We start from the raw sequence: 24,897 nt of genomic DNA, 5'->3' as shown, positions 1-24,897 counted from the left end.
TTGTTCTTGAGTTACTCGCGGATTAAGTAAAAAGGAATATTTTGATTGCTCGTAAGTCCGTAAAAATCATCATATCACAATTATAAATACAAATTCTTAAAGCTGAACCGTTGCTCCATCAAATGGCGTAATTGCCAATTTTTCAAAAATAGAATATATAAGTTGCTAAAAAAAATCTTTTTACCAACTTGTAAAGAAACTTTTTCCATAATCCAATATATGTATATAATCTATGTATTATTTTCTTTTTACATCCGTATATAATTCCTTAGAGACATATGGTAATCTCTTCTGCTCATAAATCCGCTGATATATAGAACTTACAGTTTTAACGGCCTATTAAAAGATACTTTCGATAGTTTGCTTTGCCTTCCGAGAAATATCCGATCAAATAAATGTTGCATTCAATTTAAGCGTTCATGAGCTGCAGCTTCAATCCATCTTTCTTCCATATGTAATGAGTCCAAACCAAAAGCAGCTAAAATTTCACGTCCATGGATTTTTAAACTTAAATCTTTGTCACATAGAACAGATACGCAACTCTTTATGTCACGATCGCTACATATACATCGTAAAGTATTTTATTTTCTATCTCTAATATAATTATTTTGTATTTATATAATTATGTAAACACATAAATCGAAATCCGTGTTATAGATGTTACAAAATTGGCATCTCGAATAAGGAACTTCTACAAGGAAAACGTACGGTAACTTATTTTCATTCGCGCTCGATATATTTCGTCTCTTTTGCTTCCAAGTTGGAGGACGATAATTCGGTTATTCACATTTCGGACTATTGAAAAAATAATACGCGTGGTATCCAACGGCGATGAGACCGAACGAGTCAATCGGATGAATCCAGCGGCGCGGCTCGTGCACCAGGCAGAGGGATACGAAATTAATAGTGTCTATGCGCGGGAACAAGACGAGAGCGAGGGCATTATCGTCCCTCGTTTGGGCATTGGGAGCGTGTAAAGGTATGATACAGAGCCGGGGCGGCCGCGGTCCAGCTCAAAGCGACGATCCACCATTGCCGGACACGCCGGGGGCGCAACAGCTTGATACATCGTTACACGCTGTTCCTTCTATGTGCCCTTCCACAACATCTCCCCCTTTTCATTCCACTTCTCCTCCTCCCCTATCTCTGTCTACCCTGACCACCGTCAGGCTCCTATCCCGCTGTCTCTCCTTGTATCGGTGCACCGTTGTTCCCCTGAAACACCCCCTACTCGAACTAAACCCAAAGCCGACGCCGACGCGGCGCTCTAATACGATCTCACGATGGACGGCATCATGCGAGCCGTATAGCTCGGTTTACACTGAAGCAAGGCAAGCCGCCTACGCGATCGGCCTGGTCTTTAAATCGCGCCAAGTCGTGCTGGTGCATCGCGTAAAAGGCGGTATCTGCGTTATACACTTTACGCCAAGCTCCAGTTGAGAAAGTCAGCAATTCATCTTAATCTTATGCTACACGATATATATTATTTTTATCATATTCGTAATTTAATATTTTTGTACATGTAATTAAAAGTTACATGATTTTAAAGTGTTACAAGTGCTGCCTTTCATTACGTTATAATATGTATGCGTATGAGATTGTTTTTATTTCTTGGCATATAAAGTACGATTGCGTATCGAGACGTACAGAATTTTTTGGTAGCGAAGAATAACGCGCGTAAAACCGGTTGCCGAAGAACGCAAATATCCCTATCGAACGGTAGTCGCGTATGAGGCGCGAGAGATTATTAGAGAAAAGGAAAAAGAGAAGACACGCGAGCGGAACGGTGACACGGGCACGTATCTATTCAGGAAATATACGAGACAAGAAACGACTGCCGCAAAGTTAAAGACGATCGCACACGGAATCATCCGCGTTTCGCAATACACGCACATTGAAGTTAGCAGCAGATTGTGAGAAGTGAGAAAATATAGTAGAATTATTATTTATAGAACTGGGTATGGTATTTTTATCCTTAATTTTCGTGCATTTTGTGTTTTTGTTAAATTTAATTCTATTCGGTCACCTTGGAAAAATAAATTTCATTTATTCCCCTTCAATTATAAATCATCGTTAAAGTACGCTCGAAATTTCAAATATCATAATTCCAAACCATATTTACAATTATTTAATTTTAAACTTAATAAAATGTTACACATAGCGATATAACAAACGAGCAAAAATTAATTTTTACGTAGATAGATGATCAGCATCTCATATTTATATTAAAAATCTTGTTCTGGAAAAAGAAAATAAAAAGTATTGCCCAGAAATCTTAAAATTCGTTATTTTTACTTTCGTCTACTTCATAATAAAAGTATAAATAATGTAGATTTATATAATTTTATATATACATATAATTTTTATTAAAAAATATCTATAACTATAAAAATAAAATTTATTTAGGATATTCTAAGCATCTCCCCAGATAGCACAAAAAGAATTCAGTCATATGTCATCAATTCTGAGTTCATTTCCAGATGCAAAAAGAATTCTTTTTGTGTCTGAAAACGAATTCTAAATTGACATTACAATAAGAATTTTGTAAAAATTCTTTTCAAACTCGCTGTGCTATCTGGATCACCTAATTACTTGAAGATTAAAAACGATAAAATAACACGTAAAATGTTACATGTAATATATGTTATAATAAATGACATAATATAATAAATAATAAATATGCATAATAACATGTGCAATAATTGTCGGTGACCAATCTCGGGAATTTAAAAACGCGCTTGAAGAGCGAGCTGTAGACGCGAGGAATTATAAATTCCCGGACATCGAGCAACAGAGATGTAGCCGATAGGATACATCGGGCAAGCCTGGGGTCAAGATGGAGCACGCGCGCGTGCGGAGTTATGTGAACACGACTTTAAAGCGCCCAGGGTCGCAGGGACATCGAAGACGTGCCGCTGCTCGCTTGCTTTATGGAGGCATCAATTACTTTAATATTCGCGGCCGTAACACCTTGGTGCACAAACGTGCACGCGCTGCATAGTCGGCTATTGCGGGTCGCGGTAGGTGTCAGCGGTCGTAAAGTCAGCGGCGCGGCCGAATGGCGCTTTCGAAGCATCGCCTTGGTGCTTTTGTAGCGTAATCGACGTGGCGGCGTGATACGTGGAACATCGGTTAAATTATAACGTTCACCGTGACAGAGAGAAAGAGAAAAGCGCTTGCGTTTAACGGCGCGATAATCGCACTCTCGTTATGGAGATCGCGCTTGAATTTATCGGGACTCGTACGTAAGAAACTTATTACAGAGGAAAGACGCAGCGAGATCTGAGAGGTGATCTCTCAGAGATCTCTCGGCGCGCCGAGAGCAGTGAAAGAAGCCTATCCCAGGGAAATTCAATCCTGTTCTCACGGAAAGGACACGTGTTTTGGCGTCGACACGCCCGTGACGATGCCGATTTCGTGCGTCGCGGGTAAACCGATATTATCGATTCACGGCGATCATCGACGTAATTGCAGCGTTCGACCTCGGCCAGTGCGGAACGATGATGAATGGGTGTCGTTGAATGGCGGAAGAGAAAGAGATCGGGCTCTCGGAATTACGAAAGAGCTCGGGGAACGGCGGTCTAATGCAAATTGCGACTTGCGGCGGCAGCGGCAGCGGCGGCGGCGGCGGCGGCAGCGTTTAATCGATCGTTTGAGAGTACACTCTGAGGTCAAGACTGGACACTCATTGAAGCGACGTTGAGTGGTGTCGTAGGGGTCGGTCAACAAGAAGCGTATCTATCTTCTCTGAGCGGCGTCAATTACTTTAATGGCAGGGGATCATAATGCCTGCGATAGCCGAGCGCTCGCGAGTCAGTGTCAGTGTTTATAATACGCGTAGCGACGGCCACTAAGCGGCCATTTCAAGAGAGTGTCTCTTTGTAACGTATTCGCGAGGTCGTAACGTATCGTCACGATTGTAATGAGGCTGCCCGCTCGAGCTCGCGTATATATTATGTATTCAAATGGTAAAGTCGTAAAAAATCGAGAAACATCGTCATTGTAATAATTTTGTTTTTCACTTGTGTCGATAATATTATAGAAGTTTTCGTAAAAACATACGATCATCATACCTATTCTTTTTAGCTGATACTTATCAATCGGGAATTTCTCTTCGTCAAACTATGCCCCGAGCTACGCAGCCGTAATCTCGCTGAACGTATAGCGGAGTATCTACAATACTTACGTCGCTGGGAGCAATTACTAATGATACGTAATGCTAATCAAAGCCAATCAAAGCGTCGGGCATGTCACAGAGATGCGCGGATAGAGGATAATAAGCACGTGACAGTAAATGTCAACTAAAGATGTTTCATAACAGACGAATATTCACGCACACAAATTGCTGTTTATTTTGCAACGTTGCATTACCTTCGTTCAGACCTTTGACTAGATATTTATGGATTGCTAGTGGCTACACTCAGATCTGCATCTCACGATCCTTGTATTACAACGATAAACATGTACACTTCCATTTTATATTCTCCATACGATTTAATGGCGATATAAGTTGAAATTAGGAAGCTTAAAAGGTGTAAAATGTATTAATCGTAGACCGATGCAAGTCTTACGTGTGATTTATGATTACATCGACAATTCATAGTTACGTTCAAAGGTCAAAATAGCGAGATTAAATTTTAATTAATTTGTAAAGAAGATACTTTCCGTCATTATTATCTTAGATTATACGGAACGAACGATTTCACTGAATAATAAAAAAAAATTTAGCTAGATAAAGATCTGAAAATAGTTTTGTTGAATCATCGAAATAATTACGTAAGAATCTCAAGCATGATGAGTAATGTTGTAAATATCGTATTGACATTCTAGCAATAATTTTTTACGTGGTTTAACAAAATTATTTTTAAATCTGTATCTAACTAAATTTTTAGATACTACAATAAAATCCTTTTCGTGTAGCTATCAAATTAAAATTTAATTAGTAAAACAGACGTTTATGCTTTCCGTCGAATTAATATTACTCATATCTTAATCGTTAAAGTAGATGATATTTTGTGTTCAACGAAATGAATAGCGATTTGAAGCAAGTCATGAGAAACTGTTTCGGACAATCTAACATATTGTGTAGACGTTGCTAACGAATGCAGCATTGTCCCTCCGGCGAATGATTCTATAACTTGCGTTAAGTATCAACAACACAGTACGCTCTCGCGGATTTTAGTATCCCGCTTGGAAACATGCAGGTGCGCCATGATATCAATGTACTCTATTAATCGCAAGGAAAAAATTGTATATTCCCCGCCCGATTCCACGATGCTTATGACATTTACGAAGTCTTGCCACGATCAACGTTGCGAGAAAACGGTATTATGTAATCGTGAAAAGAGTTCCCTCTCTCTCTGTCTCTCTCTTTCCCTCTTCCTGCTACTATACGATAAAGAATTAGCGCGTATCATTCTCTGTTGGTTTACGTCGACAGGCTGAGTTGAAAATGCACGCGGTTCTCTCAGTCGGTCGCGGCACGCGAGCAGAACTTAATTAAGCCGCGGCTTTTAGGTCGCGCGAGAGCGGGAGATTATGGGAGCGCGATTAAGAATGAGAAACGCGATATCGCGTTACGGTCGACTGGTTAAAAATTATCGGCCTTTTCCTACGTAAGTATAATCTCATATTTTATTGCGGAGAAAGAAGCCGATTATTAAAAATCAACCGTTTGACCACAAGTTTCGTTAAATAAGAGAAAGCTAAAGATTCATTTTACTGTATAATTAATTCATTACTTAAAATAAATTAAGTTAATTTTGTGGATTTAAGAATAAAATCTAAGTAAAATGTAAGTAAAAAATATCTATATAACAGTTTGTATTTGATTTCCGCAACTCAAGAAGACTCCAATCCAGAGCCAAAAAATTTGTAATTAATTTCATTTGATAAATACGTTCCAATAGCTTGAGAATTATATTTTATCGCCTTATGAATAACAATTTACGCACTACAATAACTGCGGAAACTCATATGGATATTTTACTTGTATTGGATTAATTCGTTACTGTTTTTATCTAACCGACAATAAATATTATCGAAATAGAGGAAACTTCAGTACAAAGAGAGAACGGAGAAAAAGGGAGGGATATTTTGGAATCTACTTTTCGACACAATACTGGCTGTCATAGTCCCCATATTCAACTATTAAAGAATGGGACGTCAGCCGTCGACAGCCACACGATAGGGCGCGTGCATGTCGAAACCGCAGGCTCGTAGCCGCACGCTAATTATTTATTCTTCGTTATACCCTCCTTCTGATGGGGGCGACGATTCTCTCCCTCCGATTATGATATGCGATCCATCTGGTCTCCACGATCATTTGCAAATATCGTTCCATCGTTTTCACTAGCCGAGATTCATTATGTTTCTATTTTTTTTTATTTTCTACCTCGTCAATTTAACGATGTCGATACTTCGATACTTTAGTATAGTATAGGTGTTTTTTTTTCTACTTACGCGCGAAGAGATTATGTTTCGAATTTTGATCGTAAATCGAACAGTAATCATACAATAATTTTATTATTTTTCTTCCTCTTTAATAATATTATACTAATCATTCTGGACACAAACAATTACATGACAAAGTAAGTTAATACCGTTTCTACCAATGTAAATTAACTTTGATATCAGTTTAATTTATTCTTCATCCTTTTTTCTAATTCTTAATATCGACTGTAAAAATCCGAAAATCTGTAAATCGAAATAGTCGTAAAGAAGAATATTTATACATGGAAAAAACAATTTTACCGAATATTTAAAAATTTATTTAGATATTGATCTAAAAATGATTTTGTTAGGCCATCAAAATAATTACGCGATAGGAATCTCAATCGTGATGAGCAAAGCTACAAAAATTTTTAACATTCTAGCAACCAATTTGTGCATTCTATATAATTATTTTTTTTTTATAATCCCAAATTATTTTCATATCTTGTATATCTAGCTAAATATATCTTTCTAAATATTGTCAAGCAAAAAGATTACCCTTTCTGTATAGTACTGTATATGTATAATATTGATTTTAAATTTTATTGCTTCCGAATCAAGAGACGAAAATTATGGAAATACAGCGGACGATTTTATATTACGTGTTATAGTTTAAGTCAGAATTATTCTGTCGCATGTTCAACAGCGTCTACATAAAAGAGCAGAGGAAGAAAAATAATGACGGGCCGGAAGACACCGCGAGAGATGAAATGAGATAGCTGTTCAACGAGAATACGAATTAAGTATCGTTCATTAATTATTCATACGCTGCGCTGTAACAAAGTGACATGCATAACGCAGACACGCGTGATTGCACTTGGAGCAATCGGCGACGTACAGGCTCGTTCGTATGAATGTGCATCTATTCTGTGTCATTGGAATACCGTTTATTTTGCGGCGATAACTAGCAACTATATGAACATGCTTTTTTTCATTACACGTCGACCATCGTTAAGTAGACACGCGGGTATAAGAACGTATACAAAGATAAATAGACGCGTAATATATCCACATAGAATATAAACACATACATGAGCGTTATACCTAGAACGGTCTTATATATATCGAAGTCCCCGCGCTTCATAAGCGGTACTTAAACGGGTTTATGATCCAGAAAACTCGAGCGCCGGGTAACATTCCGAAGAGATTCCCCGGGCCATCGTTACAGAACGCGGGGGCCCGTAACGCGCGTTCAAAGTGGGGCCCGGTGGTGAACAACAAACGCCGTTGTCTAGCGTGTTTGCTGACGATGAAAAGCGCGTTGCGTGGCGTGGCGCATTCGGGTGCTCGACGACGGCTCGTTTCCTTGAGGATACGAGACGAGACGAATCGGTGCGGCGCGCGGGGTCCGGGCCCGGGCCCAGGCCCAAACTCCAGACCCCAAGGCCCGCGCGCCACCGCCACAGCCGCAGCCGCAGCCGCAGCGCCATGTGTTGCGCTCAATTGGACGCCCTTCAGGTAGAAAAACGCATCGGCGTGTCCGGCTCGCGCACGCATCTGGCGAGCGGAACCGCTTCGGGGCGTCGTCGTGGGCCCCACCGACATGGAGGCGTGCAAACGTATTCCTTTCTTTTCCACCGGGTCCTACTTCTCGCTGATACCCTTCCCCTTTTATTTCCATTTACGCCCGTCCGCAACGCGTGATCGCGCGACTCGTTACTCGTAAATTGACGCGGTTTCGCGTTTAAACGTGATGTATAGACCGTGTCGGCAGGTTATACTTAAGGATCGATCAGCGACAAACGCAAAAAACGCGGTCGCTTAAACAGCGCGATCTGCATTCGTGCCACGCGACGCCACGGATGAGTTCGCGCGTGCGAATGCGGATGCCCCCTCTGGGTGCGATTTCTCGAGTGAGTTTTTGCATCCGTGATGTCCCGGGATATTTTACATTTTAATGTTCTTTCGTCTCATTAATTGACGAATTTAGACATTTTTACAAATTAAATTTAAGAGGTTGAATGGTACTTTATTTATTTATTTTCCAGAACATTAACATCTTTCTAATAGGATGCCTGATTGAGCATCGAATTATTAAATTGTTCATCAATTTGTGATATTACTGTAGCAGATTAATGCGTTTATAAGTCCGAAAAATCAATTCGACGCGCAGTTCAAATGGCTACATATTTAGAAGGGTAACTCCGGCAAATATGCCGCGCTGAAATTTATGTTGCAGAAGTCAGAAAAAATAGAAAGAATGGGACAATTATTCTGTTACATGCCTTTATGTCATATTAGTATTGTATTATGATTTCAGTTTCTTACTGTCAATATTAATGAAATTATTGTGAATTGAATTGATTTGTCGCTGTAATAAGTAGCGTCATCATAAATTATAATCTATATAAAATGATTATTACTGTAGGGCGCGTAAAAGACTTAGTGGTTATTTCGTGTGATACATACATGTAGAGGAATAGTAAAACATATTGTATAGCAAAATACAAGTGCTTCGTTTTCATATTCTTTGTTTAGTTTATTGGCTTATATATCCTACTCGTACGGGATATACGGGATATGCAAAAATGCAAGGGTTTCAAAAAGTTTATTTTTTAACGAAAAATAAATATTTCGGATTTCTAATATTTTTGTTTTATAATAGTAAACAGTACGAAGATTTTACTGATATAGTTCGATTACTTTAAACATAGTAAATAATATTTAATAAATTAAATTTTTGATAGGTGCGGCGTGTATACCGAAATTATCCGGAGTAATATATAAATTCACATAGAAATTATTTAAAGCATCTAAGATCCAGCTTCGACCGTTAGAGGCATTAAACTCTTGTTGTATATTCACATATCCCTCCTCCTCCGTCCATAATCCTCCGAAAGGATGTGGTGACTTCTATCATATGCCTGTGATGCGCACGTTAATTGCACACAGTCATAAGGGATCTACAATTTAACGTCGATTCCAAACGACGATTTTGTTTATCATAGAAGTGCACATAGTAAGGATACTCTCGGTAATTTGCTATTCCCTGCCGAGAGGAGCTATGAGCATACGAAAATTTTTCGATTCTGCCAGGATCTCTCTTGACATAACAGTCTCGTATGCTGCCTGCTACGCCACATTCGTGCTCCTTATTCACATATATGCGCTCTTAATAAATCGATTATTATTATTTATTTGTCGTTTCTACTTTTTCCTCATATTTTTCTTCACGTTGCAAAAAACGATATATTGCTGAAGTATCTAAAAATTTAGATAGATCTGAAAATAATTTTGTTTGGACCATAATAACTTTCACATTGTCAGCAACGCTTAAGCGTTTCGATTATATTTGGATAGTCTAACAAAATTATTTTCAGATTTATATCAAAATGTTAAATTTTTAGATACTTAAACAAGCCGTTCTTTCTGATATAATTACATTCTATAAATAAATATTGCGTGACTCTAAATTATAAATGCATGTATACGTTGACAATGTCATCATGAGCAGCGGCATGTGGAATGATGTAACTTTTTGCTGCAAAAGATAATAGGGGAAGTGATTCGCGAATGAAAATTACTCGATAATATTTCATCAAAACTACTTATTATAGTTTTTTCTGGCGAACACTATCATATAAATACGATTATATCATGACAAACACGAGTATAATTACATTTTAACATATCGGGAAAACATTTGTCCTTAGAACACTATATAATAACCGTCAATTAACATTGAAGCACTTTATGTGTGTAGGTTTATGCGACAAGACAAACAGATTACAATATTAATAATTACAAAATACAGCGAGCACGAAGAATTATTATTTACGTTAAACATGCGAAGAAAAATCTTACTGATGAAGTTAAATAAAATATGCTCCTCATACAAAAGAATTCAAATAAAATATAATTGACTTAAATATCATTTATATTCTTCATCGAAAGAAATAAAGACAAACTAAATTAATTTAGTCAAATGAATATTCTTTTTCTCACTGCTGGATTTTGTTTTCTTAATGTTAATCTTGTAATCTCTCCTAGAATCATCGCGCGATCATCTTTCTTGAATCAATATAACTAAGATTTTAAAATAAATTCACTCATTCTCGGAAAAGAATTGACGTTTGTCGCGTAATAAATGTCCCGTCGTTATCGCGACGTGTCAATCGTTTCGCGAGACCCGCAGGTGCGCTTTCCGGTTACGGAAATTTATAGACTGATTCGCGCCTTCGGGTCCGCGAGCTTCGTCGTAAGATCTAGAGCGCACAGAAGAGGAAAAGAGCAGAGCCGAAGGGAATCGGCTCCGATTCATTGCCCTTATTCGTTGCGGTCGTACGTTATACGGAACGTTATCTCGATACAGGTGCGTATTCGTGGAAGACGAACGCGGATCGTTACGCTGGACGAAACGGTATGCAGATTAGTTCGCGAAGCACTTTCGACCCGGATGCCATAAACGCTCGATAGACTCGGTCGTCTTGCCTAGCTGTCGCCCCGTTTTTGGAACGAGCACCGATCGCGCCGATTATATAAAATGCCTGCATACGCGTTAAATCGTTCCGTTGCAAGTACATTCGGATACGTTCCAGTTGAATGGAATGAAGAGCTTCATATGGAAACTAAACAGTCAACGAGGAATTAACCATTTCTAAAATTGTAATTATTGGATAATTAAAATTATTATTATTATTACCATTGTTGGGAATTTGAATTTCATCAAACTTTTTTTGTTAATCATAAATAATGAATGGATGGTCAGATTTTTTTTTTGTTAACAGAAAGCTTGAGAAACGTTACTTGTCAGAAATTTTATGATTAATCTATATATTTTAATTATTCTGTTAAATAGACTGACACATAATTATATTTTTAATTAAATTTCTAATGTAATGATAATTACATAAAAAACAATTCTGTAATATTTTTATTAAAAAAAAAATCGATTGTGATGAATGCATATTAAAATTGAAAATGCATTGAAAATTACGATACAAATTAAGATTGCCAAGCAGGTACTTCCCGCAGAAACGTTTTACCAGCACGATACTCAAGCTAATGCATTTCTCATACTTTCCGCGAGCGCGAACAAGCGATAGATCTCTCGTGAGAGTGAGTCACGCCTAGCCGATCGACGCCGATTCGTATGATCGCTGATAAGGTCTCGCTCTCGTGAAACTCTTTAAGCATTAAAGTTCTATAGATACATCGAGTCGCGCAAACGTTCGAGTGCTTGTTCGGATCGGTTGTATTACGCGCGAAATCTGCCGTGCATTTTACGAAAGCCACCAGTTGAATCGTTCTGGCGTCATAAATTTGGGAACGCGACGGTAGTGCCATAAAGCGAAAGAACCGAACGAGACGAGAGGTGGCACGCGCGCGTTTAATCCTCGGCTCTCGTCGAAAACTGCGAGGCGAAATCGGCAAGTTCGACGAGCTAATCGTCGCTCCGCAAATTAATGCGGCCGCTTAACTGAAATTTCGAACGATATTTATCCATGGCCCTGCTCGCTCTCGCTCATTCTCTGGCCGACGATAAATTATAAGAAGCGGCGGATTACGTCATAATGGACGCCGAGCACGCGCATCTGTTTTACGAGCGCGGCGTTACGGTAATCGTCGAGCGAACCGACCCACCATCGCTCGCCATCGCCGTCCGTGTTTCCCGCTTATAATCGGCCGAACTCTCAATGAGTTCTGTATCACTCTACCAGCTTATGAAAGGAGGAGGAGAGGGAGGAGAGTTCCCTTCCGAGGGACGGCGAGAGGGTGCTCGCCGCAGTCCTCCCCCGAGGGGCAAAACCGCGGTGCGTATAATCACTGTAATTTCGATCAGGGCGCAATTTTTGTCCAGGCCGATCGCGACGTCCGTCCGATTTCATTAACCCTTCATCTCGGCCCGGCAATTTCAATCGAAGCCCCGTACAATGTCCTACGGAAGCAAAATCGTGGGAAGCTGGTAAGACATCACCTTTAATTTTTCTTTAAGCCTTCCGTTACAGAAGACGTGATCAAATTACGTCAAGAAAGGGATTTCTGGGTGTACTTTAATCATAGACAGATAATTTTTATTCGCCGTTCCGTGAATTATTACCTTTATTGCTTTATTCTTATTTGTATTCGTAAATAAATACAGAAGACGTGATCAAATTACATTAAGAAACAAATTTCTAATGTATTTGCATAAATAAATATAATATAATTACAAAAGTTACGTGTTTTGACATTAAAGTATGGTTGGAAAATATTATTTTTCCCTTTTTAAGAAATCTCGTTAAAACGTTAATTAACGAGAAAATAATTTTATATTTCCAGTAGATACATCAATATACTTAGGATATGATAGATGTACGAATCGTAACACCGATTGGCTGTCATAAAATTGAAAAAGATTAATGTCAGCGTAACCTCACACTGCTCTTTACAGGTCGCCTAACGATAACACGCCGTGACGTGCTAATTGCGGTCGATTTCGCGTTACGTAGCACTTTCTTACCCTCGACATGCACTTTTTTTACTTATGAACGTACCCTTTATCTGTATGCTATAGCCTATACCCATGATACTCTCAGCAACCTAATTTTTAATCGGTAACAATATTGCTATTCAAAAGAATGACATTGAATAAATGTAAAAATGCGGAGCTCGGAGTGATGAAAACAACTTATTATTTTCTTCACTCGATTTCTAAATTTTTAAATTTGTTTATATACATCGTATATATACATACGTAAAAATTTATATACTTATATTTTAATATAATTTTTAGAATTATATCGACATATACAGAATTTACAATAAAGATTTAACAAACAATCTGTGTGCAAGCTTTTATAATATGTAATCTAATTTTTAACGATATTTAAATAATTTCTAACTGTATACTTGTATTCCTTTTTGAATCAAGAAGGAATCACTTATCTTATACACAGATTTGTATTCAGATCGAAATATACTGTCAATTTATATCATTTTTAACAGACATATTCGTGTAAATCGATCATTGCGTACCAATCGACCTGATCTACAATGGATTAAGAAATTTCGACAATTTACGTTTGGGCACGATAACGCGTCGCTTGCACGAAATAGAAGATGCAACGTACAGGTTGCGTGATCGGAAATTTCACGCGCCTCTCGGCGATAATTCGTACGCACGCCGGCGGGCAAAAAAATAAAATTTCTACTGCCGCCTACGTCGATATGCCGTATATACTATCGCCATTCTCCGATTACCGATTTTATCGAGTCTCAATAAGATCGCGCGATCGCAGCGAACGCGATATTCTCGCTTTCGTCACGGAGGTATTGTTCCTTCCTTAAGTGCCATACCGTTCCATATAATCGTATAATCCAATACGAAATACACATAACTAAAGCGCATCGGTCAAAGCGTGATTTCTTGTTTTGCAATCTTCAAAAGAATGCGCAACGTAATTTCAAGAGCTTTTAAATGATGACGTGAGATTACAGATTGCTACATGAGAGTAAAAACTTATGCTTTCGAGAGACAAGAATAACCTCTTTATGAATACCGTTAATTTCTGTGGGTATAAAAAAGCGAGTGTAAAAGATAACGAGTGTCTTGTACTATTTATAACATAAAGTATGCAGATATCGTCACGTGGATTCCCTTATACTCGAATAACATCAAAAACAATTTAATAATTATTATATTAGTTGACGATCCCATTTAAATCTTATAAGTTATAAGTATTTCGAACAACTGGATTTTTGCTTTCGTACTTATCTGTAAGAATTAAGACTGATGCTCGTTTCTATCAATATATTATAGAAAGTGGTTCTGTGTAAATTGAGTTACCAGAAATGTCTAATTTTTTTATATAATAATACTGAAATTGACGTGGGCAAAATTCTACGGTAGATAACGATGAAATGAAGAGAGAAAAAAAATTTTAAGAATGTACATAACTTTTCATAACAGATAAGGCTCGCAGACGCTTGTTTGATAATTGCACACAAATTTTTAGATTTTTCTTAAAAACGCGATTAGAAATAGTTTAAATTACGATTTTAATGATCACGAAAAAGTAATAGGTCAACAATCATTTACGTACATAAACTTATTTGCATATAAATTTAACCTCGAAAAGTAAACATCTCATTTTGTTTTCGTTCGATAAAGATACAGCTCTTTACTATCGTATGTTCCAACTATTTCATTTGGTGAGCTCTGGGGGTGAGGCATCATTCAATTCAAATTTTCGGCTTTAAAGAACCATCTTAACTTTAATTTTGGTTTAACTCACTCTTCATTTTTTTTCTAATTATCAGAGTTAGAAATAGGTAAAGGCTCGTATTCGCGTTTATAACAATATAAACGCGTATTCAGCCACATAATTCACGTTACTATAGAATTTTAGAGATAAAAGCACACATTTATCGATAAAAGCGTATTCTGAATACGAACCGAACAAGAAGTTGAATTGAGATTAAAGTTAATCTACATTAATATCTGCTTCTACCAATAGTAGATTAACTTTAATCTCGGTTTTACTTACTCTTTATCATTTTCTAATTCTTAGAACAGGGAAAAGAAACAAAGTGAGTTAAACCGAGATTAAAGTCAATTTACATTGGTAGAAATGGACATAAGATAGAAACGAATATTAATCTTTCGTCAAACAGTGTTTAAAAATAAAAAAAAATTTCAGTGATCTTTCGATGAAGGAAAAAACAGGAAAAGGGAGCAAACTCACGGGCATCGGTGGATGAAGACCACGAAATGCGGAACTGTTCCACTTGCGCTGTCTAGCCTGGTGATAGTGGCTGCTTCTGCTGTAGGCGCTGTTGTTCTGTTGATGATTGCCGTAGGAACGCATTGCGGGCCGGAAGCCCGGATACGGTACACCGTGCTGGAAGTCGGCAGCGTCAAAGCGATGATGATGGGGCTCGTGCAGGAAGCCGTCGTTGGGAATCGGTGGCAATCTACCGTAGGCGGCGGCAGCCGCATGTCGATCAATGTGCGACGACGTCGTCTGCTCGTGGATGTCGCCGATCTTGCCGATCGGGCCGTCCGACGACGGGCGTCCGGTTGGAAACGACGGCATCATAGCCGGATGATGATGCCCGTAAAAAGGCGGGAAGCCGAAAGAGTTAGGCAGCCCGACGGGACGGTATCCCTGATGATGCGGCAGCGGCGGCGGTGGCGGTTGTCCGGGGGCGTCTAGAACGTATCCCGGCTTCTTGTCGCCGTAGTGATAACCGTCGTTGCTCAGCTGCTGCCGCTGATAATCCTCCCGGGGCTCACCTTTGATCTCGACGCCGGCCTCCGTGGGCTCGGGCATCTCGACTTTGACCCTTACACCGTCGTTCCTGTCTATGCCGGGCTCGCTCTTGATGGCGAAACCAACCGGCGATCTCGCCAGGGGACTCGTCGTGTCGGAGTCCTCGTTGTAGCCACCTACACTGGCCTGCTGCATTCTCGGGAGGTTCACACCGATTCGACACCGCAGTGGTGTTTCTCGTACGACCACGACGGCATCATCGCCCTGCGATGTACACGAATTGCTTGTACAATCGTCGGATTGCGATTGTCGGATGATTAGATCGGTCGTCGATTAGCTGTAGTGGTATTGTGAGAGCAAGGCGAGGCGAAAAACACAGTGGAAGCGACGAGCGATAGTGAAATCGGATGCGCATTATTTAATTACAGAAGTTAAAGAAGTTTATTTAAATCCCGGAATGGCTCGGCCTCCCCGCGAATCGACAGGGAACCGATAACAGGAGCATTCTCCGCTGCTGCGAGAGTATCGCGTCGCACGGTCCGAAAATTCCGTCAGAGCGTCGCATTCGACACGAGGAACGCATTCGATGCACGCTGTAAACGCATAGCTGACGTATAATCCTCCGGAGCATTCGTGATCGTCTTAGTCCCACATCGTGGGATTTCCCAGTGTAATTCCGCGTGGAAACCCTTCGTGCACACATACACACGCACACACGTGCGAGTCTCTCTCTCTCTCTCTCTCTCTCTCTCTCGGGCGTCGTCCGTGGACGACACGTTCACCCACGGTAGAAGCGTGGGTCGGTCGCGCTGGATTTCGGTCGCATGGAGGGGGGTAAACGAAGGGAGGGCAAGGGCGGCGTGACAGTTTCCGTGTCACGTGTCCACCGACCCTAGGCCCCGCCTACGACTCCGATTTTCCCTGACGAGCCAGGATCGTTATACCTGGCCCTCACCGAATTCGTCATTCGTCGCTCGAGTCGAATCACAGGGCGGGCGTCCGCGCAAAAGGGGAGAGGGGAGACGCGACAGTCCCTCTCGAGACGCTGCGTTTGTGAGGGAAGCGAAAACAAATGTCACTTCACCGAGAGCTCTCGATTTCTCGTGCGGTCATCCATGCGTCATTCCTCTCTCCCGTCGCTACCACCCTCGCTTGCCCTTCCTCCTCCTCCTCCACCACTTCCTCCTCCTCCTCTTCCTCCTCCTCCTCCTCCTCGCCCGCTTCCTCCGTCCTCCCTCTCCTCTTGTGCGACAAACCACCGAGCGTGAAGCACCACGCGAACACCGGACGCGCGATTGGCGCGTTTTCTTGCCGCTACCGCCGCCGTCGTCGCCGTAGCTGCGAGAACTCTTTACGGTACACTGCCTCGAGAACGCATCGCGAGTCTCCCGCGCGGAACCACGTCGAGTATCGGACCGGGACGATTTCGCGCCTCCGCGGGATGCACGCGTGTGCGGGCCGGTATGCGTGCGGTATGCGTGCGCGTTTGCTACGTGCGCTTTCCGCCGGCTCGTACACAGGACACGTATAGAGCACCAACGGACGTCGTACCGTCGTCAACGTCGTCAACGTCGTCGTTGTCGTTGCTGTCGTTGCTGTCGTCGCCGTCGCCGTCGCCGTCGCCGTTGTCGTTGTCGTCGTCGTTGTCGTCGCGAGCAGCCGCCCGGTTTTATCACGAAGGCGACGAGAGAAGCTGTCGGCCGGCGCGAAACACGCAGCGGGGCCCGATACGCAGAGGAAGGCCGGCGGCCTCGGTCGAGCTGATCGCGTACATACGAGTTTCGTTCCACGCAGCGTGAAACTCTTGGCGGAGGTGCGCGGCGCGCGGCGGCCACCACCAGTCGACGGGAGCACACGAATCTACCCGAATACGCCCGAGAGAGCTTCGATATATCTCTCTACCTACCTACAGAGTACTCCGGCCGCCTCCCGCCTTCCGCAAGCGAACACCGCTCTGCCGCCACCGCCACCGCCGACCGACAGATCCACGAAGTGGGTTCACCTTTTGTGAGGCCGTCGCGTCGCGTTCCTTGCTTGCTTGCGCTCTCTCTCTCTCTCTCTCTCTCGCTGAACTCGTCGGAAGCGTCGCTTATTCCGGTAGAATCATACTCCATCGTCTCCTGAGTCGGACGAGTTCGGTTCGAGACAACTGAATCTTAAAATCGAAGCATATAGTCGGAAAAAATGGCTCTCGAGATCCCACAGCTAATGTATCACGCGAAATGTTGCAAAAGGAAGTCAATACTATTCTGGTTTTAAAATTTGTTACTTTCTACGGTATTTAGATTTGTCATGAAATGTTTGAGTAAAGCAATTTGATTGAGAAATTGATTGGCATATCTGTAATGATCAGAAATATGAAAATTACGTTAATTATATGGCAATGATATATATTACGATTTTCGATAAATATTAGTAATACAAGAATTTGAGATAATTGAATCTTAAAGGCGAAATATATGGTCGGTAAAAATGTTTCTCAGGATCTCACGCAATCATGCAGCTAATATATCACGCGAAAGGAGGAGTCAACTTCAAAATTTGTTGCTTTCTATTATGCACGATATTTAGATTTGTTATGAGATGTTTAAATAAAGTAAATCGATTGCAAAATGATTGTAATGATTAAAAACATGAATATTACGTTAATTATACAGTGGTGTTACACGTTACTAATTTGATGACGATAAATATTAATAATACAGGAAACAGGCTAAAAACCGGAGCAGTCAATGATCCCGAAAATATACATCTCAATTAAACGCGGTATTGAATCCTGTAAAACTGGAGACGGCTGGTTACACTAGCTGTTTAGATATAGGATTCATCATCGAGTTCAGGACAGAATCGATGCAAAATTGCGTTTGCAAATTTGGTTATCCACGAATCTCGTATTTCGATGCGTACGTTCGTTATATCGTCAACGAAGCGTAACTCATTTGTGTTCGCGATAATTCGTATTTAATCGTCGATCGGGTTTAAACCGACAAATTTCTCGTTCACCGAGCAGTAGTCGAGTTCAGATCCCGCGCACCTTTTCCCACGTAAGAATCCTTTTTTTCTTTCCCGCGTCACTACTTTGTATCGCCTGCGCCAATAGTTGCGATGAGAACCATCGGACGTGGGTATGCCTGTGTACCCCGCCGCCACACCACGATATATCAGGTTACATATCCGTTGCGTCATGTAAATTGATACCTGTACACGCTCGTACACCGATCGGGCATTTATTTAAGCCATAAATTATCGTAATGTCGATTGGACACGCTCCTAGGTACGATTTTACTAACCAGACCATCGGCGGCGGTTATGCTCGAGGCTGCACGGAGACAATAAAACACGCGTTCGCGCGCCGATCACGCGCGCTTAGAAGTCGTCGTATTACGCAATTACAAACAAGGAAGGCATGCACAGACGTCATTTAAATTTACGACGACGAATGGAACGGAAACGGAATTATCGTCTCTCAACACTTATATTTAATTGCTAATTAAATCGCACGATTACATTTTCTGCGTCAAGTAAAGCAGACAGCGACGCGGATCGATATTACACGGGTAAGGATACGGTTTTGCTGAAGTATCTCTCTCTAAAGATTTAATCAAATACAGATTTGAAAATGAAATCTTATTGGACTATGAAAATAGTTATGTAAGGCACTCAATCTAGTTGCTAGAATATCAAAAGTGTTTACAGTATCACGCTTTAGTTTTTTGCATAATTAGTTTGATGACTCAACAAATTATTTTCTGTATCTACTCGTGATTAAACTTTTAGATATCAGCAAAATTGTGGTTCTTTCCGCGTAAGAATTTGAAAGCGATAAGAGCGCTATGAGATTATGAGTCGCTATAAAAAATAGTTTATGTATTTTTGAAAATTTCAAGAAATTATAATAAAGTCAAGTTTACATAAAGTAGGAGTTATTTTAGAAAAATGTTATAATGATATTCGATATATGGGCGATATTTTTGACATGATAATAATTTTTAATTTTTATCTCTTCGTCACAAAATTAATTCGTCAAAAACGTCGAATGACATGACGATTTTTTTTAAACGACTCCTACATGATGTTATCTTGATTTTATCATAATTTTGTATTCTACCTGAGATCTTGCAATCAGAATTTTAGTGTACCTGCATTTATATATTCTGAGCCACCTATGGCTTTGTTATTACAAACTGCGCTCTCAAACTTTATTCAGCGCGAATGAAAAGGATTATCCATTATCACAAATCGTCAACGAGCGACTCCTCCATCGTTGGGCGTTGCTGACGATGTCAAAGGATTTATAGTGAAGCATTTTTCATCTACTTTTAACATTCATCTCCAGTATACGCGCGGGTACTCTCAGCGATTTCTTAACTCGTATAAAACCGTCACGCGGATAGAGATTTCCTCCGCGAGAAAACGAGGCTCTCTTTTTTTTTTTTTACAAGCGTCTCCATGTTTTGTCTCGCGTGGCAGGTAAAACGACGCTGATGCCGCAGGTATTGCGTAGAGCGGCCGTTGCGGGCTTCGCCTTTCGAGGTAGCCTACGTGCACCCATCCGTATTATACCGCGTTACCGAGACAAAAGGAACAGGAAGGACAGAACCGTGGGTTCCTTCCTTTCCTCTCTCTCTTTCTGTCTTTCTCGCTTGCTGCCGCCCTTTTCTCTCCTTCTCCCTCTCTTTCTTCCAACGCGCAGCCCGTCGATACTCGGCTTGTACGACTCGCAGGGCGAATCGATGCGTGTGTGCATGCACTCTCTTCGCAGCGGGATGACTGGTGAGAGAATTCAATTTCCGTCGTCGTTATCGTGCCTCCATCTTCAGCTCAGGCCACGCTCGGATCATCCTCGCTGACTCCTCGCCTTCCCCTCCCCGTCGCCGCCACTGCTTGCCGGCAGTAACGAGACAAAGCCGTCATTGCCTTCGCTTTTATCCGCACGCCTCGTCTCGCGACCTTTCCGGATGGACCGTCAAGAGCGCGCGCGCGAGCACGTTATCGAGAGAATTTCTCGATAACGATCAACCTGACCGACTAGTCTAGAGTGCATGTTTAATTATGTCGAACGAATCGGAACGCATTCGCGTCCTGGTGCTCGCTATCATATCGGCGATCGATTCAGATTAGATTCGATCGAGATTCATAATAACGACGATCGAAAGAAACTCTTTGATTCTTCTGCTGAAACGCAACGCTCAGATAACAATCATATTTCTAGGCTTCAGGGCAAGTTTCGTGAAAGTATTATAGTTGCTAAGAAAGAACCCGTGTCACAAACGCCGTGTATAAAAATGCCTCTAGAAATGTACACTGAGAGAAAAGCGTTTGGTGTTTATAACTGTCATTACATAGTAAAATAGTTATGATCAGGAGTTTTATTTTTAGAGTTACAATGTTAGTAGTAATAATTATATTTATAGTTCTAAATTAGTATACAAGTGTAGTTCTATAATATTTCAAAAAGAACATGTGATCCATAAAAATGAGCAAAAAATTATTTTCAATCATTACCAACATTATAGCGGTAATAACTATAAAACTGGAGCTCCTAACCATAATTATTTTATCATGCGATACAGCAGTACAAATATCTAACACAGCTTTTTTCTCAAGTATATATAAACTTGTTTGAAACTCGAGAAAATCAATAGCGACAATGAGACCCGTCGATATCGCGAGTACCACAAACAAAGATACCAATGTGCATTAATAGTAGATGAAATTGGAATACGATAAGACGATTTTACACGCGAGTGTAGATAGTATGACATTGTTTTGACATATTTCATGCAGGAAATGGCTCAGATGTGAGATACGCCACGCTAGACGCGATCATCATCGGACATATCGAGCTCTAAAAATGATCCCCGCGACACCCGCGCGATTCCGCTACTATCAGTCGTTGTTACAAGATAATGCAGGTCTTAACACAGGCGTCTCGGCTGCGCTCGGTGAAGCGATTACATTTTACGACCGGGCGAATATAGTCTCCGTTACGCAATCGGGCCGCGCTTCCCAGCTGTCCGATCGGCAGTTTAGGTACGAGACGGTCTGTTCTGGATAGGACAGCACGAAGAACATATGAGCGTGTAGGTCGACTGCATGTGTATATCGATCGCAGCGATCGTTACTCTACGTTTGTGTTTTTATTGTAAACTGAAGTGTAATACTTGAGTAAAACCTGTGTTGAGGAGTTTATTATAATAATTGATCACATAAAAGTAGATAACTTTTTTCCTTATGTAATTCAATTTTTTTTTTCCTACATAATTACTAAAGTATTATTATCTCTAATATTTTGTCTGATACAATCCAAAAGAGTCGTTGCGTCGAATCAATACAGGTATAACGTAAACTGTGTTGAGAAAATTATTATAATAATTGACAAAGATAGATAGATATAACTACTCCTTTCCTCATACATAAATTGAGATTTAAAGACAGATAAATTTACTTTATTTTTCTTCTTTTTTAACATTTTCTAATCTTTAATTATCGGATTTGAAGTAATATTTCTTTTTAACTGCAACAATCTAAAAGAGCTATGTTGAGAAATTAATACGTGAGTATCATAAATCTGTGTTTAGGAGGATTGTTATAATAATTGATCACAAAGATAGATATAATTTTTTCCTTCATATAATTGAGACATAAAGACAGAGAAACTTGATTTATTCCTCTTCTCTTTAACATTTTTACTCTTTAATTATCAGGTTTGTTAATCTGAAATAAAGACTATATCTTCTGACTATATCTACTAGACGTAGTCCAAAAGAGTTGTGTCGAAAAGTCAAAACGTCAAACGTAACGTGCGAGAAGACGTTGGTCGTCGCTTTTCCCGGGTTAAGAGTGCAATGTCCCGGTGTTCGAGCGCAAACTAACGCGGTTATATGCGATATATCTATATGGAATCGAGAGACGCGTTCTCGCCGGGGCACGGATCTATATTTCCGTCGCGGTCTCTCGTATCGGCGACGCGATAGCGCGTACACGCCCAACCGAGGCAAGCCGATCAATCCTCGGACGGACGCACCTAAGGACACCATCGCGCGCGGACCGCTTTCCGCTGTTCTCGTAACAGCCAGCAGGAGCGGCGTACGGCTCCAGCAACGATCTCCTGCGCCGCAGCTGATTCCTGGAGAACGACGGGGCGTGTGTCACCAGAAACTCTGGGGACAGATCGGGCCAATGGGAAGTGGTGGAAGGCGTGGATCGCGGCGGCTACGGAGGACAGTGTGCGCGGACGACACGGACGGCAAAGTAGGGGACTCTCTCGAGACGACACGGGAACGGTCCCCCACCGTCCCCTCCTCCTCTCCCGCCCCTCTTACCCCGCCGCCCCGTGCGGGATCTCTCGGTCGCAGAGTCGCCCCAGTCGCCCCAGTCGCCCCGGTCCGTCTGGTGGGAAAAGCGACTGAGGGGTCGTAGGAGAGGTGACCTAGCTGGTGGGGACGTCGATACACGCCCATTCCCTCGTGGTGGGGCGACGGAGAAACGGTTCGCGGGAGACCCTCCCCCCTTCCTTGTGTCCTGCTTGCTCCACGACCCTGCCGGCGGCGCGTGTGGCATCTGGTGGTACAGATACGACATCGCACGGCTGACGCGGGGAGAGATTGCTTATGCCTTGCCGTCGACCAGTCGCGAGCATCAGCGCGGGAACCGCTTCTGTCGCGTCGGTCTCGTTGCTCGCGTTGCGTAACGCGTAGAATGGTCGCAGAGCTCTCGTCTCTCGTCGAGATTAACAGACAAAAGATCTGATTTCTTTTCGAAGCATATTCTGAATTGATGTATATACTGGTGCGATATTAAGTTAGAGTGACACAAATATAGTTTGTTTCACTCCAACTTATCGTACCGGTGTCGTACATTTTAGTTGATAACATTTTTCGGAAAAGAACGAGCCTAAAGAAATGTATTAATTTTTTATATTAGATATCAAAGTTTCTTTAAACAGTAAACGAACTAAGCTATCTAGCTATCATAATAATTAATCATTCGGAAAGTATTAGTGCTTGGATATGGAAACTATATACTTGTCAGTCTTCTTAATATTAGCCTCTGATGTATCCCTCATTAGGAGAAAATCCCGAGACATCCCGTATACGTCACACAATGAGGATCGAAAAGCAGCAGAGCATGTGTCACGAGCGATTGACGCCTCTTAATTGTGGATTTACTCTTATCTACTGTCGCCCTCCTTCCTTCGAGAAGCACTAAGCTTGCGGATTAGTCTCTCTATCACCGACGACCCGCGTCGGACGCCCAATCTTTCTCTCCGATAGCCGTTCTACTCTGAAGGCTTATTGCATCCATCGGTACATTCCAACGTAGGAATTCTCGACGCGGTCGACAAATATCGCTATCAGTAACTCAGAATATTCCACGATTCTCGATAGTCGAAATATCTGTCATTCTACAGGTACTAATTATTCCTTGTATTACGTTTCGTCGATTATGTATCAGATTTTGCGGTAAGTGAACGTTTCAATTAATGATCGTTAGTTCGTATCGGGGAAATACGTTATTGCGGAATATCCGAAAATTTGGTCGACTTCAACGGGACGTAACAACAATAACGTAATCGTATACGTAACGGAATGATTTATGCGGATCAATAGATACTGACGCGGTTTGTATTTCAATGCTCGTTGAAAAAAATGCTGTAGTTGGCGAATATTAGTTTGTAAAACAAGCTTATTAAATGAAAAAAATAAAAATTATTGTTAACTTTTTTGCTACTATTGATATTTTGTATCCTATAATTATATATATGTACTCTGTAAAAGTGAATCAGTGTATTATCACTGACTAGGTACTACATTTATAACTATAATATTAGTGAATATTTACTATTTTTCAGTAATAATACACATACACACACACGCACGCACGCACTTATTCATTTTTAGAAGTTATGATTTCTACAGATTGAATCTACGGAAAATCATAACATCTAAAAGTGGATCAGCAATAATATTATTATTATTATTACTGAAAAATAATAAATATTACATCAGTTATAAGTGTAAGTATAAGCACTGAAGTTAGTAATAATACACTGATTTATTTTTACAGAGTATATACGTATATACTATATACTATGTGTATATACATGTAATGACATCAGACATATTAAAAAAACATCTATAATGTCTACAATACAGATAATTAAACATTACAGCTTATATACATATATTACAGATATTATTTTTTTATA

General features: G+C 40.8%; 1 protein-coding gene across 2 annotated transcripts in view; it reads right to left on the bottom strand.

Annotated features, from left to right (window-relative positions):
• LOC105144232 (uncharacterized) overlaps nucleotides 1-24,379 on the bottom strand; it is a 303,924-nt gene extending 279,545 nt beyond the window's left edge. The window contains exon 1 of one of the 2 annotated variants that reach the window (XM_087411508.1): nucleotides 15,159-24,379. In XM_087411508.1, the coding sequence (XP_087267634.1) occupies nucleotides 15,159-15,881 (723 nt within the window). In that variant the 5' untranslated portion in view covers nucleotides 15,882-24,379. The remainder of the gene's footprint in view (nucleotides 1-15,158) is intronic. The other variant, XM_011052998.2, reaches the window with a different exon arrangement.
• Between the last annotated feature and the right edge of the window lie 518 nt (nucleotides 24,380-24,897).

Source organism: Acromyrmex echinatior, chromosome 11, assembly GCF_024713525.1.
Source record: "Acromyrmex echinatior isolate Ae372 chromosome 11, ASM2471352v2, whole genome shotgun sequence".
NCBI classification, from domain to species: domain Eukaryota; kingdom Metazoa; phylum Arthropoda; class Insecta; order Hymenoptera; family Formicidae; genus Acromyrmex; species Acromyrmex echinatior.
The sequence above is the reverse complement of the archived record's forward strand: the minus strand, read 5'-3'. Positions and strand labels throughout refer to the sequence as shown.